The sequence below is a fragment of the Vanellus vanellus genome (genome assembly GCF_965231255.1).
Source record: "Vanellus vanellus genome assembly, chromosome: 20".
NCBI lineage: Eukaryota > Metazoa > Chordata > Aves > Charadriiformes > Charadriidae > Vanellus > Vanellus vanellus.
Genome location: NC_138925.1, coordinates 2,640,803 through 2,662,109, shown reverse-complemented (window position 1 = coordinate 2,662,109; position 21,307 = coordinate 2,640,803). Strand labels below are relative to the sequence as shown.

The following is a 21,307-nucleotide window of genomic DNA, read 5'->3' as shown; positions in this document are numbered from 1 at the left end:
CAGAAAACACATTGGTCTGCATTGCGGGGTGGTGGCCCTTGGAAAGGGCATCCATGTCCCAGGATGCTGTGCATGGACACGCGCCAGAAACCACGGTTGTGCACCTGGACTGCAGTATCCATGCAGGATCTGGCCCTCTGGTGTTAAAGCAGGGGTGATGGGCTGCTGGTGATTACACCATGCTGGGGTCTGTACCGAAAGAATGCTTTCTCTACTGAAGCAAATGGTTTCTCTTGGTTTCAATGTGGCTTTTACTGAGTGTATATATACTATTTATAGATAGGGAGGGGGTTAATGGGGGGAGCTACTGTGAGGGTGCCAAAAAACTGTCTGTGGATGGTGGTGGTGGGGCGCCCAGTGAGGTGCACAGGCTGGAGGCACCTTAGGGGATGAGAAGAGCTGTGGATTTGGGGGAAGGGGGGGGGGGGGCTGTGTGGGGTGAGCTTTGCTGTTACAGGTATTGGCGCTATTTGGGACGAAGCAGCAAGCCATCAAAATCTCTAGGGAGGCCCAGAGAGTGGACACCGAAGTTGCAGAAAATGTGAAAATGCAGGACTTAGGTTATTTTTTGGTCAATTGTATGCTGGGAGAGACCTTTAATGCTCAGTGGGGAGGAACAGATAATGGAGGGCCATCTATTAGCAAGAGAGCTGCTGCGCTTCTTGTTGACTGCCAGCCTCCCGTTGACCTCCTCATTGCTGCCAACCTCCCACTAATTGAGGTGGTTGATGAGCTGAAGGAAAAGAGACGGAGCACCAGCGCCGAGAGGCTTGGGCACACTGAAGCCTGTGCCAAAGACGGGTGGAAAGCCAACGAGGCGAAACTCTCCAGGAGATGGTGCATCATCGCTGATGCAGCGAGCCAAGTGCCCTACTTGGCCAGGAGCAAAGCTCAGTCTTCTCCACCCAGCTCAAGGGGAGGAAGGCCAGAGCAGCCTGCCCGGGAGGGTGCCCCGAAGCTGGGGCCACGCTGGTGGCAGCTGCTTCTGATGGGGAACCAGGATAAGGTAGTGGAGCCACAGCCTTACCTGGGGGCAAGTTGATCAGCCAAGGTGGGGCAGAAGTGAGTGGCTTCACTACCTACTGTGCTCACCAGCTCCCAAGGTCAACTTGGGGAGCTTCTGCTTTTCTAGGGTCCTGGGGATGCTGGGAGAGAACAGGGCAGCGCCAACCTCAGTCTCACCACCCCATCACAGCTGGGGCCTCACCAGCCCCACAGGCTGCCCCTGCGCAGGGGCCAACCTGGCCTCTCCTGAGCAATCTCCGCTGGGATGAGTTGGGTGGTGATGGCCAACAAGGGTGATGGCATGTCCTCAGGTCTCCTGAGATGGAGTATAGATGGATGGAGGTGACATCACTATGGGGTGAAGGTGTTCCCCCCACCCCAACATGACCCCAGTCCAGGGGAGCTCCTCCGTCCCATCCCCTCCCAGAGTTACACCCCATAGGAGGTAACATTAAGGGGCCACCAACTTCCCCACCTGCCCTGCAGGCAACCAAGGCAAAGATCCACCAAACACCTGGTCCCCCAACAGAACCTCTACCCCCAGCTTTAACACCCCCCTCCCTGCTCGTGCCTACACCCCACACAGCCCTGGCTCCCCCCAAACCAGCCCTTTGTTGTCCCCCCTGACCCGGTCCTATGCCCCCCACCCCCCATCCCCATCCCTTTCTCATAGAGGGGCCTTATCCCAGCGCAGCCCCTTCTACCCCCCAAATCTGGAGCTGTGCCCACATTACCCCCTGCCACTGACATCACTGCCTTGCTCTGATACCCCAGTAACCTCAATTCCCCCCTTACCAGCCCCACACATCACCCCAAACCCCCACAGCATGATTCAACAGCCCCCGTCCAACCCCAGACCTCAATCAACCCAACAAACCCCACCCTATAGCATCCCACACAGCTGGGGGGGCCCTCTGCACCCCCCTCTGCAGGGCCAGGTCTCACTCCCCTCTATGGGGCACCCTGAGGCTATGAGGACCTGGGGGACAGCAGCCCCATAGCTTCTTTCCTTACTTCCCCCATGCACGAGGGGCTCTGCACCCCATAGACACCAGGACAACCCCCCCAAACACCCCCATTGCCAGCACCCAGCCCAGGCTCAGCCCCCCCAAACTGCCCTTGTCCTCCTCTCCCCTGCACCCTATCCTGCCCCACACAGCCCCTCCGTGCTCTGTCTCCCCTACAACACACAGCAAAACTCTTCTTTTGCCTGATGACCCCCCCTCCAAAACCCACCGACCTCAACCCTCAAAAAAATTGCAAAAAAAAATTGAAAAAAAAAAATTGCAAAAATTGGAAAAAATTACAAAAAAGCCAACAAATCCCCCCAAACCCAACCACGGCGGCGGTGCTTACCGAGCGTCACCTCGGACTGCATGGGCATGGAGAGCGCTGGGTGCTTCACCTCGCAGCTGAAGAGCGCCTCGTTGTCGATTTGGGGGTTCAGGGTCCAGGTGAGGGTGGCCCGCGCCTCCACCGTCCCATCGCTGACGGGCGCGTGCGTGTGACGGAAATAGTAGATGGGCTCTGCCACATGCACCCACCGTGGGAATTCCCGGCTCACCACTGTTTCAGGGATGGTTTCAGTGACGGGACCCCGCTCAGCCGCCAGCCCTCGCGGAGGGTCCGCCGTGGCCAGGGGTCGCCCGCCTCCCACCTCCCCTTCAGCCGCCAATGATTTTGGCACCTTGGTGTCATCCAGGTCACGGTGAAGGAGGTTACGGGGTGCCCAGCTCCCGGCGCCGGCCGGCGGCTCCGGCAGCGGGGTGGCCTCGATGGGCTCCCCATCCCGCTTGAAGTACACCTGCGTGGGGACAAAAGGGAATGTAAGCCCAATGGGGACAGCCACCACCCCGGACATCCCCACCAACCCATCCCTTTGGGTAGCGTTGCACTGGGCTCCTTCCCAAGGTCCCCAGGGAAAGATGCTGCAGGGCAAGATTTGGGTAGCAGGCAGCTGTTTGCCTTATTTTGCCTCCAAAAGCAGCACATATATATTTTTAATATTTATATATTTTTATGTTTGCTTCATATATATATATATATATATATATATGAAAGATTAGAGATGCTGGGGGCTCACCAGCGGGGCGGGCTTGCCGCCAGAGACCACGCACACTAGGGTGAAGTTCTGTGCCTGGTAGCGGCTGAAGGGCGCCGGCGTGTCGGCAGCAAGCACCGAGATGGACGTCGGAGGAGCTGCCGCGGAGCAGAGCCGGGGTATTAGCACAGTGTCCTTGACACCCACCCGTCTCCATCCCTGTCCCCATCCCCATCCCCAACCCTATGCCTGTCTCCATCCCTGTCCTCATCCCCATCCCCATCCCATCCTTATTCCCATCCCCATGCCTACCCCCATCCCCATCTCCGTCCCTATCCTCCACCCCCATCTTCATCTCCATCCCTGACGCCATCCCCATCCTCATCCCAATCCCTATCCTCATCCTCATCCCTGTCCCCATCCTCATCCTCATCCCCGTCCTCATCCCTGTCCCTGTCCCCACCCCTATCCTCATCCCCATCCCCATCTCCATCCTCATCTCTGTCCCCGTTCACAACCCCATTCCCAACCCCATCCCCATCCTCATCCCTGTCCCCGTCCCTGACCCCATCCCTGTCCCCGTCCTCATCCCTGTCTCCATCCCTGGATATGGGAATATGAGCATTTGGTTGTCACCCCATCCAAGGACCCCGCAGCCGGTTCCCCTGCGGTCCCACCCAGCTGGGGGCTGCACTCACCCATCACGTTGAGGAATATGTTCCCGGAGGCCAGGACCACTTTCTCTCGCGTGGCTCGGTCATAAATCCCCACGTGACACTCGTAGGGACCGTTGTCCGAAATGCGAACCTCGGGGAGGCTGGGGAGGAGAGAGGGGGCTCACTGCTTGCTCCCCGCTCCACCCCAAACCCGTTTTCCCAGGGGGATGCAGCAATCGGCATCCGGATATCAAGGCGTCGGATGGGGTTGCTTTTCGCTGGTGATGGGGATCAATAAACTATTAATAACTGCAAAGGCTGCTGGAGAGAGCTGTGTAATGCGGTTTAGCAGCTGGAGTTTACCGGCACTGACAGCTCCTCGGGAGGGTAAGTAATTGCATTATTGAAAGGAGAAGCATACGGGAGGTAAAGGCACTGCCGAGAGCAAAAACCCACGAAGCGTGGACATTAAACGCCTGCAAAACGCCGATGTAAAAGGCTCAGCGCGGGACGTTACAGACCGCTTGGGCGATGCAACGGCTGTAGCGAAGCGCGGCGGATAAAAAGTGTCACAAGCCCAAACTCCACGCAAATCCAGAACGCGCTTCGATCGATACATTAGCTAAAATCTTTATATATATATACACACACATCAGAGGAGCTGTCGGGGAGCAGAGCCGGGGTGTTCGCATGGTGTCCTCCACACCCACCCATCTCCATCCTTGTCCCCGTCCTCCTCCTCCTCCTTATCCTCATCCTCATCTCCATCCCCCTCCCTCTTCTCATCCCCGTATCCATCCCCATCTCCATCCTCATCCTCATTTATATATATACACATTAAAAAAATAATACATTTTTAATATATATATATACAAACAGGAGAGGAAGAGATGTGTGAAAGGATCGGTGCTGCTGGAGGTGGAACTGCTCCCGCCGGCTGCACAGGAGCCGCTTTGCCCACCGGCAGCGTCCCACTGTGGCAATGAGGATGGGGGGGCAATTCCCACACCGAGCACCTGGCAAACCACCCGCTGGCTTAAAATCCCCCTCACTTTTCCAGACAAACCCAGCCATGCACCTTGCGGAGCTTCCCCAGCCTGGAGGAGGGGGGGCACGAAAATCCAGTGCTGCTTTGCCGGATCCTTTCTGAAAGCCCCTGGCCGCCTTCCCACACCTCCTCCTCACCATGCGAGCCCCCCGCCAGCACGAACGAGCCCCCGTCGAAGCGAACAGTCGCTTGGCAGCTCCTTTTAATGGCTGCGACGCTTTCAACTAAGCCTTCGCCATCTGTTCCAGCCTCTAATTACCCACGCACCGAGCGGGAAATCATCCACACCCTTCGTTAGCGGCACGCGAGAGCGGCGCTGGCGGTTTCGGTCCCCGCCAAGTTGGGGACCCTCTCCATCCTGGCGGCTGCCCCTCGCCGTGAGGGACAAGCCCTTTGGGTTTGAGCACGGATTTGGGTTTAAAACGGTCCTAATCGGGTTGGTTTGATGCTTCTGCCATCGGTAGGGACCAGAGAGAGGGGCCCCCCCAGCCCTGCAAAGCCAAAATGCTGCCCATCGTGTCCTTAGCGTCCTCTAAGCATAGTGGAAATAAGGAAAAAATTATAGAGATATTCATAAAGCGGTGCCTTACTCGACGAGGGTGGGATTTTAATCAGAGGAAGGGAAAAAAAAATCCAGGGTTGGATATCTCCCGGCTTTGCTCTTCACATCTGAGCGGGCGGCGTTCAAAGCCGGTATGAAAAGAGGCAGCCCCGGCAGCCCTCTGCGCCGCGCAGATAAGAGCTGCGCCGCCCGGGATAACGTTCCGTGGGACGGCACTGACGTGACCGTGCCATTAAAAAGATTTAAAAAAAAAAAAAGAAAAGAAAAGGTGAAAATACAGAAGGGTAAAATGAAAGGGGGAGAAAACCTGAGCGGAAACGGCTGTAAAGCGACTGACCTGTCACCAAACACTTCCCAATATTGCTCCTCTTCTTAACCGGAGCCCAAAATAAGGCAGGAACACCCTCCCCCCCCCAAAAAAACAAACCATCAAGCCAACGAGTCAGAAAACAAGCTCTTTTCATACCCTCCAAGAAATATCTCCTTTCTCCCCAGGCGTGTTGCTGTTTTCCTCTGAAAACAACCGCGTGAAAACGCTTTTACCGCGAACATCCCCGGCTCCACGGACAATTTGCCGGCGCCGTGGTTGACGATTACCAACGCTTTTAAGTGCCTGGTCCTAGGGCGGCCAAATTTTCTGCTCCCAAATTCTATTAGTTCTACAATATGCGGTGAAAGGGAGAAAAACGGAGGTTTCTGAGCAAAAAAAAAAATAATAAATCATCTGCTTTGCCTCACCGGGACAGTGCAATGCCCTTGTCCCTTCCTCAAGGAATGCTCGTGGTTGGGATGTCTTGCTCTGCGCATGGGGCATGTTTTATTCTGGTTCAATTCCCCAATTTTCCCAGTGCTGCCTGCTAGAGGAGAGCAATGGCTAAATCCAGCGCCGAGCAAAACCGCTGGGTTTATGGCAGGGAAGCAAGGGTGTTGAGTTAGGGAATGTGTAATCTGTTTGTGAAGCTGCCAAAACCTCCTCTAAACAATAATTAGCCGTGTCAGAAATTTGTACAACATCCGAGTGAGCAGCGGAGCGGAGCCTGTGCTACCTGGGGGAACAAAACTCAAGGAATGGAGCAGCTCCTGAGCAGCTCCTGAATATCCCCCTGAGTGACCTCTGATCATCGCCTGAGCATCCCCTGAGTATACCCCTGAGCATCTCCTGTCCTTCCTGAGTGTCATCTGAGCATCTTCTGAGCAACAAAGTATCCCTCCTAAGCATCCCCTGAGCATCCCATGACCCTCCTGAGCATCCTTTGAGCATCCCCCTGAGCATCTCCTGACCCTTCTGAGCATCCTCTGAGGACCTCCTCAGCATCTTCTGAGCATCCCCTGACCCTCCTGAGCAACCCCTGAGCATCTCGAGCTTCTCCTGAGCCTCCCCTGCGCAAGCCCTCTGCATCCTCCTGAGCAACTCTTCAGCATCCTGAGCACCCTCTGAGCATCTCCTGAGCATCCCCTGACCCTCCTGAGCATTTCCTGAGCATCTCCTGAACATCACCCTGAGCAACCTCTGATCATCACCTGAGCATGCCCTGAGCATCCCCCTGAGCATCTCCTGTCCCTCCTGAGCATCATCTGAACATCCTCTGAGGATCCCCTGACCCTCCTGAGCATCCTCTGAGCATCTTTCCGAACATCCCATGCGCATCCCCCTGAGCATCTCCTCAGCATCCTCTGAGCATCCCCTGAGCATCCCCTGAGCATCCCCTGACCCTCCTGAGCAACCCCTGAGCATCTTGAACTTCTCCTGAGCCTCTCCTGAGCATCCCCTGACCCTCCTGAGCATCCCCTGAACAACCCCTGAGCATCTCCTGAACATCTCCCTGAGCCATCTCTGATCATTGTCCGAGCATCCCCTGAGCATGCCCTGAGCATCCCGAGAAACTCCTGAGCATCCCAAGCATCCCCTGACCCTCCTGAGCATCCTCTGATCAACCCCTGAACATTTCCCTGAGCCATCTCTGATCATTGCCTGAGCATCCCCTGAGCAACCCCTGAGCATCCTCCAGAGCAGCCCCTGACCCTCCTGAGCATCCTCAGAGCAACCCCTGAGCATCTCCTGAACATCCCCCTGATCAATCTCTGAGTAGCCCCTGAGCATCCCCCTGAGCATCATCTGAGCACCTTCTGAGTGACCTGAGTATCCCCTGACCCTCCTGAGCATCTTCTGAGCAACCCCTGAGCATCTCCCGAACATCTCCCTGAGCCATCTCTGATCATTGCCCGAGCATCCCCTGAGCATCCTCCTGAGCATCCTCCTGAGCAACCCTTGAGCATTCTGAGCAACTCCTGAGCATCCCAAGCATCTCCTGACCCTTCTGAGCATCCTTGGAGCATGGCCCTGAGCAACCCCTGTGCATCCTCCTGAGCAACCCTTGAGCATCCTCTGAGCATCTCCTGAGTAACCCCAATCATCTCCTCTCCAGCCCTGCTTTCCTGCTTCTTTTCTCCACTCTGTATTCCCATTTATTCCCATGCAGCCATCTAATGCAATTGCTTGTGCTTATAATAAAACATAGCTCTGAGCGTAGCAGAAAAACCAGCAAAAAAAAAAAGAATAAAATTCAGATTTCAAAGAATTAGAAAGAATTTCATGCTCATCCAATGGGACAAGCCATGCTGAGCCCCTTCCAACCCATACACAGACATTTGCAGGTGCAAAGCGTCACATCACCTTGAGGAAACGACTTCATTTTCCCCACCATTTCCAGAATTTTTATTACCCCACGCTGGGAAAAAATTAGCTTTGAAATCCGATCGGTAAATTCTAATTTAAAAAGGAAACAAAGAAGAAAAAAAAAAAATCATGAAAAATGAATACTTCACCCCAGCCTCTTTGCCTTGAATTAAGTCTCCCCCTGACATCTTTTTTCAGGCTCCAGTTTTGTTTTTATAACACCGGCAATAAAGCAAGTGTGTAATTAGTAATAAAGCTGACACTCCTGCAAGTGATTTCGCACTTGGAAGAAAAGCAAAGACAAGCTTCCATGCTGCCTGTGTTTTATATATATATATATATATAATTTTTTTTTTTCCCCAAGCTTTGTTTATCTCTGCCCATTTTCACCCCTGGAAATCGCCGCCGCCATCACCTTTTCCCTAGGGACACGCAGGACCATGGGGACAGACCTCGGATATTTGGTGACAGCTCATTCAGGGACAATAATCTCTTTGCAACGCAACAAATCCCCACCGACAGCCAAAGAGAACACGTCGAGCATTGCCGTAACACCCTCAACTGCCCCAAAATGGGGAACAAAATCCTAAAAATAGGCATTAAAAAGCAGCCGACGTGTCAAAGGAGGCGATAATGAGGGTGACTTACCGCACAGTGGACTGGTAGACCAGATCCTCCCTCTTCCGATAATTCTCCATGTGTGAGAAATTGGTGGAGAACATGGCATCGAAGGTGAAGATCTTCTGCTTGATGGTGCCACCATCGGTCACCTGCGAGAAAAAAAACATATATGAGACACCCGTGGTCACTTTTGCAAACGCAAAAGAAGTTCGCATCGGCTTTTTAATTGTTTATAAGATTGTTGTTTGTAATTATATTTCTTTTTGATATATTTATTTTCAACATTTTGATTAAGCTTCAATAAATATTAGTTCTTTATTATGAGCTGCTGAGATTAAAAGCAAAACCCGCGCGTTTCTATCCGGTTATGGCATCACCACCTCCTGTCTCCAGCCGCTTGCTGGGGTTGTAATTTTTAAGTGGAAAAAGGCTCTTTTGGGGACTGGGGAGGACTCGTTTCTTCCCTGTGTCCCCCAGTGCCTTCAGATTTATCTCCCCCTCTTGTGAGCAGCAAAGTTTAGTACAAAATTAAGGAGGAAAAGGCAGAAGAATGCAATGCCGATGAGAGATGGACATTTTGGGTCTAGAACAGCTCAGATCGATCCATTGGAGGGTTAGAATAGTTGTGGGGTTTTGCTTTTTTTTTTTGTTTTTTTTTTTTTTTTTAAGCCCAGGCACAGGAGAAGGGGATTTTGGGGATTAACCCCCCAAACCCAGCATCTCTCAGGAGGGGATACCCCACTGTCCCCACCCAGCACTGCTCTCCCCACTTGGGCAAAAATCAACTTTCATTCCAGATTTTCTCTTCCCCCCACTCCCCCCTTTTTTTTTTTTTATGGCAAAAAGGGGGAAAAAAAAAAAAAGAGCTGTCACTAAAACCACCTCTTCAAATTTATTAGCCGAGGCTGAGGCTTTTATTGCAAAGAAAATACACGCTGGCACGGACACGGGGTAAGGAACTGCAAGGAGAATTATCCAAGTTGTAAATCTCCAGCCTTGGGAACGAGGGGAAGTTTTCAAGGACACGTCCGATTTTTTCCCGAGTTTTATTTACGCCCCGGGGTGAGTTTTGGGGAGAAACCTTGGAGCTGCTCCCGCATCCAGCAGCTCTTCACGTAGCAGCTCAAAGGCTTTTCCAGGGGTTATTTTGGGGATGCGAGAGAGGATGGGGATGCTCGGGGCGAGGTGGAGGTGATGCCCGTGGACCAGGAGTTTGCAGCTACAGGTTCCCCTCCCCCGCCCCAGCACATCTGGACAGATGTGGGCAAAGCAGGCAAGCATCGAGCTAGATCCGAGGATGGGAATGGGAAAAATGCAGCTCTAAGCATCGCTCATGCTGACGCTCGTCCCCCGCCCCCCCCCCCCGGGGGACCCCTCGCATCCTCCCGAGGATGCACGGCAAGGGAAGATGCTACAGCCCCGGCGCATCCTCGAGGGATTACAGGCGGCTAATAGGCTCCGATGAAAAGGCGCATAGAAAATAGTCTCTCTCCAGGGATTAGACCTACTTTCAGCCTTTTATCTGCGCCCTGGGGTCAATTTTTTTGGAGAGGAGCTACATATAAAGTTGCAGCCCCCCGGGAAGGGGGGACAGGAGCAGCCCAAGCCCAACGCTTCTTTACTGGGGAGAAAAAGGATGATAATTTGGCAGCATCCGATGGTGATTGCCCCAAATTATGTGCCCACACTGAGGAACGGGAAGAAAAGGGGCCACGGGGAGAGGAAAAGGCACATTTAAGGCACTTGGAGCCGAGCTCGGGCAGCCCAAGGCTGCCTGCTGCATTATTTATAAACCCCAGTAAAAATCTTATTCCTGACAAAAACCCGGCGATTGCCACTGCGCGGGGAGACATTAACCTCCTGCTCCTTCCCGCTGGCGCAGAGGCGGTCCCCCCTCCTGCCTTTTCCCCCCCCCTTCTCCCTCCCCCCCCAGCACTCTCACCTCGCCGGCTACCCGGCGGTTTGCCGTCCCCAAAATAGGCTGACACTATTAATATTGCTGGAGCCTGTCACCGGGATGCTCGGTGGGTTAGATAAGCATCGGGGAGCGACGGATGGGGGAGCGAGGGGAGGGGGCGAGGGGTTTTGGAGGCCAAAGTGGGTTGATAAAGGACAGGAGGTCTCCGTAGTACCCTGGGACACGGGGCATCGCCCCAGGAGGGTGGGGGGTGCTGGGCTCCGGTCCAGTCTCCTTCAACCGCCCTCATCCTGGGGTGGAATTTAGACCCTTTGTCCAAGCGAATGCAACAGGCACTTGCTACGGCAAGAGGGAAAATACCCTAAAGGGGCTGCAAGGGGTGACTGCATCCTCGGAGGGCTGCACCGGGATTTGCAGCGTCCCATGTCACCACCCATGGGGGTGTTGGTGGAGGAGAAGCTCACCATGAGCCGGTGATGTGCGTTGGCAGCCCAGCGAGCCCCCGGCATCCCGGGCTGCATCCCCAGCAGCGTGGCCAGCAGGGCGAGGGGGGGATTGTGCCCCTCTGCTGCGCTCTGCTCTGGGGAGACCCCACCTGGAGAACTGTGTCCAGCTCTGGAGTCCCCAACATAAGAAGGACATGGACCTGGTGGAGCGGGGCCAGAGGAGGCCCCGGAGATGCTGGGAGGGCTGGAGCCCCTCTGCTGGGAGGACAGGCTGGGAGAGCTGGGGGGGTTCAGCCTGGAGAAGAGATGGCTCCGGGGAGACCTTAGAGCCCCTTCCAGGGCCTAAAGGGGCTCCAGGAGAGCTGGGGGGGGCCTCTTCATTAGGGAGGGGAGCCATGGGGTGAGGGGGAATGGTTTTACACTGAAAGAGGGGAGATTGAGATGAGATATGAGGAAGAAATTCTTGACTGTGAGGTCACATTGCCCCGAGAAGCTGTGGCTGCCCCATCCCTGGAGGTGGTCAAGGCCAGGTTGGACGGGGCTTGGAGCAACCTGGGCTGGGGGGAGGTGTCCCTGCCCAGGGCAGGGGGTGGCACTGGATGGTCTTTAAGGTCCCTTCCAACCCAAACCATTCTATGATTCTATCACTTTATGTTGTAGGCACTGGGAGAAACGCATCATACTGGAAACCCCCTTTTTAAACTTTTTTTCTGCCCCCCTCCCCAGTGCAGCTCAGCTGGCTGAAATTCCTCCTCTCACCCTGAGCTTGCTGGACCCCTCGGTCCTACCTCGCTTGGAGCCACCCAAACCACCACCAGTGGTGAATTTAGCTTCTAAAAATACAGAGTAGTTGATTTATTTGCCCAAACCCAAATGGTTCGATCCCAGGATGAGCACCGCGACCCATCTCCATCCCCCAAAGGGCAGCACCCGTGCTGGTACCCGCTCTCCAGCATCGCTAAGCCACGTGTGTGATGGAATTGATGTCGTAAGAGGGTCGTGAATTTTGGGAGCAGCAGCCCAGGCTCCCCGCTGCCTTCCCGGAGCCGGAGCGGTGCCCTCGCCCGGCAGTAATAGAGAGCTCAATAAACCGTGCTGATGCTTGTGACCTTCTCTCCCCGCCTGAGCATGAGGAATTAAAAGAGTTCCCCATCCTGACATTTAAATTATCATCTCCGAGGCGCAGAGCCGACCCAGCTGGCGTGTAGATGAATGGCACGAGTCAGACCTCTTGCTGTTACCGGCCCAAGATCTCTCCATCAGCGGTTTTGCTCAGATTTTAGACAATTTCTCTGCAGCCATAAAAACTCGAGATTTTTCCCTAAAGGGGAGCAGGTTTATAAATCGGAGGCACAACCCGCCGCGAATTGGGTTGGCTTGAAAATTTGGAGGGGGCTGTGAATTTCTGGGAGCTGCTTTCCAGGTAAAAAAACGGCATCCCAGTGCCTCCAGCCTGGTTCCTCCCGAGCATCCCCAAATTTGCCAAGGCTCTGGGCTTTCCCAGCAGCACCGTACAGCGTAGGAAGGGCTTACAACAGCCTCAGCACGTGGGGTGCTCTTTGCTTGGCTCCTCCATCCCGTCTTCGCCCTCTCCTGGAGCCGATGCTGCTGCGAGCAGTGATTTTATCACTGTCACCAGCAACATTTCCTGCTCGGAGCCACCGCGGGAGCCACCGGGCCGGGGCTGTAACGTCTCATTTCTCCTAATGGGCAGTGGCAGAGGAAGCCCCTGCGGGGACCGCGCTTTGTCACCATCGATCAGGCGGCTCCGAGCGGCGCCGCCAACGTCTGTAATGCATCGGCCCCCGCTTGCCACGGCCATGGGTTTTGGAGCCCGAGGCATTTGCCAGCCAGGGACCGGCCCAACGAGCCCCTCGACACAGCAAAATGCTTTGCAATGCCCACGCAGCAGTTGGGGAGCTTAAAAACAAGAGCTGCTGCGGGAAGGATGGGGAGAACGGTTTGCAGAAGGGATGAAGGGGACCCACAGGCTCCTGGTGGATGTTCCCTCGCCCGCAAAGGCCACCTTGATGGGTGCTATGGAGAGGAGTGCTCATGCATGGGTGCTACAATGAGCAATGCCCGTGTGCCGTGGGTGCTACGGAGAGCACTGCCCATGTATGATGGGTGTTATGGAGAGCGATGCCCATGTATGATGGGTGCTACAGAGAACAATGCCCATGTATGATGAGTGCTATGGAGAGCACAGCCCATGTATGATGAGTGCTATGGAGAGCACTGCCCATGTATGATGGGTGCTATGAAGAGCACTGCCCATGTATGATGGGTGCTATGGAGAACAATGCCCATGTATGATGGGTGCTATGGAGAGCACTGCCCATGTATGATGGGTGCTATGGAGAGCAATGCCCATGTATGATGGGTGCTACAGAGAACAATGCCCATGTATGATGGGTGCTACGGAGAACAATGCCCATGTATGATGGGTGCTATGGAGAACAATGCCCATGTACGATGGGTGCTATGGAGAACAATGCCCATGTACGATGGGTGCTACGGAGAACAATGCCCATGTACGATGGGTGCTATGGGGAGCACCGCCCGTGCACTGCCTGCAGCCCCAACCCCGGCTCTGACTTATCCTCCTTCTTGCTAATGAGACGGAGCACCAAACCCTAATTCACTGAGACACAGCGACTCCCCCCGGACCTGAGGGGTCCCGTCCCTCCCCGCCTCTCGCTGCCGAGCATCCCCAGGCCGAGCCCCCACTCCCCACCGGGCAGAGGGACGGTGAGCGTGGGAGCGCTGCTCTCAGCCGGGGAATTGTGACCAGCCCTTGCCCCCCTCCCCCCAAAAAAAACCTGCAAAACACTTGTTTCTTTTTTTTTTTCCCCACAATTCCCATCATCTCCTGTGAGCCCCCGGCTGTGCGTACGGGCTGGCTGCTGCCTGCTTCCCCCCGCCGCTGCCAGCTGGCCCTACGCAGCCCGAACGCACACTCGGAGGCTTTTCCCTCCCTCTCCCGCTTCTGCATTATTTTATTATTATTATTATTATTATTTTTTAGAGCTCTGCACTGCTGCAAAAAGTAATTTTCTCCCTCCCCAGCCCTCGCTGCGGCGTGGCAGCGACCATACTAATCAGGTCTCCAGCGCGACCCCCCGGGGGACGCCTGCGCTGGGAGCCAGCTTGACGGCTCTGTGTCTTCCCAGACTCATTCCAAGCTCGTTTGGAAGGATCGCCACCACCCACGTCTCCTCCGAGGGTTTTTTGGGCGCTCGCCTAACGTGCGAGGTGTTGGGACCCATGTTTGTACATGTTCTTGGGCAAATCACACCTTCTGGAGATGAATCGACCGCGGAGGGGGGTGGTTGGGTGTTAATTAACACCTCTGCAGACGGTGCCTCTTCTTGTTTATGCCGTGAAAATTCCCCCTCGCTCATCCCAGCTCTCCTCAAGTCTTCTGCGTTTCAAGCCAGCCGGAGCTGCGGCTCACCCCGAGGGGATTTCCTGACCCCAGAAAAGTGTTGTCCCTCGCTGCCACCCCTTCCCGCTGGCCCTTGGCCGTGGGGCTTCCCGGGGGGAGCTCCTCCCGGGGAGAGGTGGCCTGGGGGGTACCGCTTTGCAGCGCCGTGCTTCGCCGTGGGGTTTTACCCACCTTCCCCACCGTAAGAAGCCCCTTCGCACCTCACAGCACACCCCACAACGGGTTACTCGTCCACTCGGTGGGTTATGCGCGCTCTCGGCAAGTTACACGCGCACCCCAAGGGGTTACGCGTGCACCCCATGCTCCCGCGGGTTATGCACGTGTCCCATGGGTTATGCACGCTCCCGATGGGCGATGCACGCGTCCCATGGGTTACGCACGCTCCTGATGGGTTACGCCTGCACCCCAACGGGTTATGCAGCCACCCCGACGGGTTATACGTGCACCTGATGAGTTATGCACGCATCCCGTGGGTTATGCACGCACCCCGTTGGGTTATACGCACCCCCCGACAGGTTATACACACGCTTTGACCGGTTATGCACGCGCCTCATGGGCTATGGATGCTCCTGATGAGTCATGCCTGCACCCCATGGGTTACGGATGCACCCCGATGGGTCATGCACGCTCCTGACAGGTTACGCACGCACCCTGTTGGGTTACGCACGCACCCCGATGGGTTATGCACACTCCTGATGAGTGATGCACGCATCCCATGCGTTGTATATGCTCCTGATGGATTATGCATGCACCCTGATGGGTTATGCAGCCACCCCGACAGGTTACACAAACTCCTGAGAGGTTATGCACACACTTCCATGGGTTATGCATGCACCCTGATGGGTTATGCATGCTCCCCATGAGTCATGCATGCACCCCATGGGTGATGGATGCACCCCGATGGGTTATGGATGCACCCCGATGGGTTATGCGCACTCCCGACAGGTTACGCACGCACCTCGATGGGGTATGCACACACTCCATGGGTTATGTGGGCACCTTGATGGGTTATCCGCACTCCGGATGAGGGATGCATGCATCCCATGGATTGTGCACGCTCCCGATGGGTTATCCATGCACCCCAATGGGTTATGCTGCCACCCCGACGGGTTATACAAGCTCCCGACATGTTATACGCACACTTTGACCAGTTATGCGTGCACCCTGATGAGTTACGCATGCTCCCGCTGAGTCATGCGTGCACCCCATGGGTTATGGATGCACCCCGATGGGTTATGGATGGACCCTGATGGGTTATGCACACTCCTGATGAGCGATGCACACATCCCATGCGTTATATATGCTCCTGATGGATTATGCGTGCACCCCAATGGGTTATGCAGCCACCCCGACGGGTTACATGACCTCCTGACAGGTTATGCCCACACTTCCATGGGTTATGGATGGACCCTGATGGGTTATGCATGCTCCCCATGAGTCATGCATGCACCCCATGGGTGATGGATGCACCCCATGGGTTATGGATGCACCCCGATGGGTTATGCACGCTCCTGACTCATTATGCATGCACCCTGTTGGGGCACACGCCCCATGGGTTATGGATGCACTCTGATGGGTTATGGATTCTCCCGACAGGTTATTCACCCTGATGGGTTATGCACCCACTCCGACAGGTTAGGCACCTACCCCATGGATCTTGCATGCACCTTAATGGGTTATGGATACACCCCGATGGATTACGGATGTACCCCGATGGGTTATGCACACTCCGGATGAGTTACACACGCACCCCCCGCATTATGCACCCATCCCGCACCCCGATGGGTTATACATGCCCCCCATGGGTCATGCATGCCCCCCATGGGTTACGCACCCACCTCACAGGTTACGCACCCACCCTGATGGGTTATGCACCCACCCAACGCCCTACACCCAACTGCTGCCGTTGAGTTTGCTGCCATGCTCCCCCTCTGTTGCCTTCCCCCTCCCCTCCCCCCCCCCGGCAACCCGACGCGTGCCGCTGGAGCATCTCCGCATCCTTCAACTCAACGGGCTCGCTCCCCTCCCTGTAAAATAAACCATGGGGAAACGGGAGCCCCAGCGAGTCCCCACACCACCGCACTCCACTGCTCCGGTGCCGCGTACAAAGATGCTGTCAGGATGATTTACAAACGGTATAAATATAACTCCGCAGCCCCAGCGTCTCCCCCCAAATCCCCCCCCCCCCGGCTCGCTCGACACCATCCGTCACCTCCTGCCGCAGGGAGCTGCGAGTGGGGGTTCGGGCAGCTGCAAAAGTCCATGAATGAGACAAGATGGGGGGGGAGAAATGAGAAAAAACCCTAAAATCAGGAGGGAATTTGGGAAATCCCGAGATGCTCTATGAAAAACCCAACTTGCCAAGTGCGGGAAGCTCCTCGGGAAATGAGAAAAAGGGAAGGGGGTGGGGGTGGGGTGGGGGTGGTAAAAAACCTGGAAGAAAGAGGGATTTGCAGCGATAAAAATAAAAGCCGGGTTATTTTTTTCCCCCCTCCCTCTCTCTCCGTGGTTTCTTGGAGCGTAATTTGCTCGGCCGCCCCGGCGCGTCGGCCTCGCGCCGAGGGCTCCAGCATCCCTCAGCGCAGGGTGAGGGGGGGGGATTATGCAAATCCAGCCCCAGCTCGCGAGAAAGTGGGTTAATCCAATATTACCGAGTGGAAAAGGGAAGGAAAAACCCGGCGGAGACGGCAGTGCCGGCGGAAGGAGCACCACGCAAAAAGCCTCCTTCACCCCCTCTCCCCCCTCCCCCCTAAAAAAAAGAGGGAGACGAAGCCAACAGCGAGAATTTAGGATTCGGGTCAGTTTTTGGTTTATACGTTGCTATTTCTCTGCTTGCATTCCCTACACATCTAAATACACATATTTATAGCGAACAGCCAGCACTCGGTGAAAATATTCCCGTGCACGCACCGCGTTCCGGCAACTGAATATATATCAGTCCCGAGAGCACCTTTTCCTATTTAGAAACCCGCCCGGATGCGAAGAAGAGCTTTAAGGCAGAGACGTTCCTTATTCAGGGAGCGGAAACAAGAGGGTAAAACCGAGAAAAAATATTTTACAGCAAAGGGCGACCGCTTGGGCCGAGGCCACCGGCCAAATGAGCTCTTTCTTTGCCTCCTCCGCGAGCCAACGCGCAAGCAAAGAGCTGAGGTTTTTTTCCCCCCCCCGTCCTGGAAAACTTTTTGAGTTTTCTCTGATCAAACCGCTGGGGGGTTTTTATTCGCGTTTCGGCAGTTTACTCTGAAATTCCCCGGGAAAAAAGGCAAAATATGCTGCTCTGGGCTGTTATATTTGAGGTTGGATCCAGGCTCGGTGTAGATGGGAGTGATGTTGGGAGGGGGCAAAGCTACAGCCTCCGAATCTCCCCTCCCCAAATAAAACCTGAGGCTGTAAGCTCTTGTTTTGCTCCAGATCAGCATCCTACAGCCATGAGGATTTTGAGGACGGGGATGGGAAGGGGCAAGTTTTTTGGGGGGAGGCTTGAAGAGCTCAGCGCTGCTCCGCAAGCCCCGAACACCCTCAAGTTTGCATAATTTCCCCCGCGGCACAAAAACCACCTTTTTTTTTTTTTTTTTGCATAATTTCACACCCAACAAGAAGACCTTCTTTGCACGGCGGTGCCGACCCCGACCCCCGGTTCCCAAACCGCGATCCTGGGCGCAACCCCCCCCCCCCCCAGTGCCGCGCACGAGCCTGCCAACCCCCAAATCCACCCGGAAAACGTAACAAAACGCCTGGAGAAAGCCTCACGGAGCCCTCGGGATGACTGCAAAACCATTTTACGTGTCTCCCACCCCCCCCTCTCCTCTCCCCTCCCCGGGTTTTCAAAGGCCAGCCCGCCCGCCTGCTCCGCCAAAATCAATATTCCCATCAGCGAGAGCGCCGTCTGCCTTTCTCTCCGCCATCCAGCCTTGACCTTCTGTTGGACAGGAGCAAAGCAGCCGGGTGGCTTCGCGTCCCCGTCCCCAAGGGCGGAAAAGAGGTACCCGGCGCCGCTTACCCGGTACCAGACGATTTCCCGCATCTTCCCATCCGTCTTGAAGTTGCATTTCAAGGTGACGGCATCTCCCACCACCACGGGCGGCAGCGGCTCGATGCTGACCGTCAGGTAGGCTGGAAAAGTTATTAAAAAAAAAAAAAAAAAAAAAAAGGAGAAAAAAAGAGACGTGAGCTGCCGGGGAAGGATGGGACAGGGGGTTAAAATATTGTTTGCAAATGCTTTTATGGTATTAATAGCTCCGCCACAGGGAGCAAACGCTGGCTGCATCCCACATAGGGGTAAGTCCATCGGCGTGACGTCTCGCCCCCTTGCAGCGATGAATTTCAGCTGCTCCCAAAGCACCCAAAAAAGCACCACCCCGGGAGAAAAAATCCTTCCTGACCTTATTTCCCAGTTTACGGCACCAAAAGACAAGGACCGACCGTTTCGCTGCTTCTCTCCTCGGCTTTGCCCACGTTTGCCCGGAGAAATCCCGAGCGCCCGGATTTTGAGGCTCGCCTTGATTCGTACACCAAGCCCTCCTCCCTCCGGCCACCGTTCCCCACCTGCAAACTCATCCCATCCTTCCCACGAAGATATCGGCTTCGACTTTGTCTCCACCATCGCCTACCCCGCATCTGTTCCCTCCCCATGGAGGACCAAGTTCCTCCACTCACGCTTGCCTTAAAACCCTCTAAATTACTCATTTCTTACGGGAACGGGTCCAACGGATTAATCAGGAGACGGGCAAAGCCCAACCTGTGGTTTTTCCAGCCCAGCTTTGGCCGACAGCCTGCTCCTTCCCCATCTCCCCCATAGCGGCAGGCAGGACCCGGCCTCGGAGCAGAGGGAAAATCAGAGCGCGGGAGGCTCCGTCTGGCCGTTTTCTGCCCGTTTCCCCTTGATTTGCCGCAAAACTATTGCCGGAGCGTGGAACAGGCAGGGTCAGGAGGGCAGGCGATTGCATTTCAATTTTATTTCCCCCCTATTTCCTCTGACTGCTGGAAGACGGCAGACTGACAGCCCGGCAGACCTTTCTCGAGCATCCTTGCCTTGACTTGCACCAGTTTGACACCACCTCCAACGGGGACACCCCAAAACAGCCCTCAATTCCTTGGGAAAATCCATTTTTTTTTTTTTAATTTTTTTTTTTTTAATTTTTATTTAAATTATTGCTCGCATCTGGGGGAAAAGCAACACTGAAAAACCCTGGAGCGCCTGGAAAAAGGGGAGCAGGTTTGGAACCCGAGATTCCACCCCCACCCCCCCCTCCCCCGAAAGAGGGGAAGGGGATTTTATCCGTCCCGCAGCCGGCGATTGGAGGCTCGCAGCACTTGTAAAACAAGTTGCTGGTGTTTTCGCAATAAATCTCGGCCGTGACCTGCGGGAGAGCGCGTCGCGCGCGTGCCTGCTGCGACAACGCGTGGCCCGGCATATTGAGCGCGGGGCTGTAAAATTCAAAAGAAACCCTCTTTGCGCTGCTTTTTTTTTTTTTGGGGGGGGGGGGGGAGGGAAGGGAGAGGAGGGAGGGTCGCAAAAGCAGCTTGGCTGCCGCAAGCGCCCGGTTGCAAAGCAATTTGGAAAAAAGGGGATTTTTTTTTTTTTTAGGGGGGTGGTGGCGGTGAGTACTGGAGGAGGTTGTGCAGCATCATGCCGTGGGCGCGTGGGAGGCAGCGGTGCTGAGCAGGGACACGGGGTTAAATTAAGGGCTCTTCTCAGACGGGTTTTAATATTGCGCCTTGGCAATATTGCAAATTGCGGCCCGACGCCTCCGTCCTCGCTGCCGGCGACCCAAATCCCCGCTAGCGGCCCCGCTCGTTGGGAGCCGGCTTCTTTCCAGCCTCTCTCCTCGCCCGGACAGGGTTTATTTTAGCAGGCTAAAGCAGGGATTAATTCCTTGCGGCTGCCGACGCAGCGCGCGGTCCCCTCGAATTCGGGGCGTCGCAGATGTGGAGAGGCAGCGATGGGAGAGGGAGGAAGAGGAGGGAGAGGAGGAAGGTCAGGCGAGGGCTCGCGGCGGGTGCCCCCATTCCTTCCCGCTTTGCTTTTGCCATTTCCGATAGGGAGATGAGCAACAGGCACAAAAGCAAAGGGGGGAGGGGTGGGGGTGGGGATGAGCAAATGTTTCGCAGCGCGGTGGCATCTGCCCAAAAGGAGGGAGGGAGGGAGGGAGGGATCCGCGCCGGGGACGAAGGCTCCACCGGCGCGGGAAAAGCTCTGCCTCTTCATCAACCAGCGCTGGGAGCCGCCGGGCGAGATTACATCTCCCTCCTGCCCCCGGCGCGGATCAACGGGGCGATTAAACAAAGCCGGCGGCAGAACCGAGGGGTGACAAAGGCAGAGCTAAGATTGCTTTTTCCCTCGCAGCCGCCAATTATTTGAGATCCGGCAGTTCCCGGCTCATAACCGCAGCATCTCCGGATGGTTTTCCATCCCTCTCCCCGGGGGCATCGCGTTTCCCACCCTGTGCAGGGCAATGGGAAGCTGAAGCATCCCCCATCGCGGTCCAGCCAGGTGTTTTGGCGGCGCTTCGACCGTCTCCTGACGGTTGGCGGCTTTTGAAAGTCAAAAATGGCCAAGCTTGGGGTGGCCCCAACCACCCACCTCCGCTCACGTCAAGCAAATACATCGGCACAAGGATTTACCTGGGCAAATTCCCCTGCAGACACATCCTCAAACCCGCACTTTCTAGATGGCTCAAAAAAAGCCAAAATAGGCTTTATTTATTTATTTTTTTTTTTTTAATCATTATTATTTTCGCTCTGCTCCCTCCACGTGTTGCAAAACCGCTCTGAGATATCAGCCAGGCTACAGCCCACCAGCTCCCACCTCTACGCCCAGTAATTTGGATTCGGCCATGCTGGGAGAACATCAGGTCCTTCAAAATACCCGGCATGCTCCTGCGC

The 21,307-nt window shown here is 55.3% G+C and overlaps 1 protein-coding gene across 2 annotated transcripts in view; it reads right to left on the bottom strand.

Moving 5' to 3' along the window:
* The window catches only part of IGSF21 (immunoglobin superfamily member 21), a gene marked incomplete at both ends in the record, with an annotated part of 44,253 nt that overhangs the window by 1,882 nt on the left and 21,064 nt on the right, over positions 1–21,307 (bottom strand). For both annotated transcript variants that reach the window (XM_082493613.1, XM_082493614.1), the window contains 5 exons: positions 2,362–2,809; positions 3,089–3,204; positions 3,745–3,863; positions 8,638–8,759; positions 18,423–18,535. In XM_082493613.1, coding sequence (XP_082349739.1) covers positions 2,362–2,809; positions 3,089–3,204; positions 3,745–3,863; positions 8,638–8,759; positions 18,423–18,535 — 918 coding nt within the window. The remainder of the gene's footprint in view (positions 1–2,361; positions 2,810–3,088; positions 3,205–3,744; positions 3,864–8,637; positions 8,760–18,422; positions 18,536–21,307) is intronic.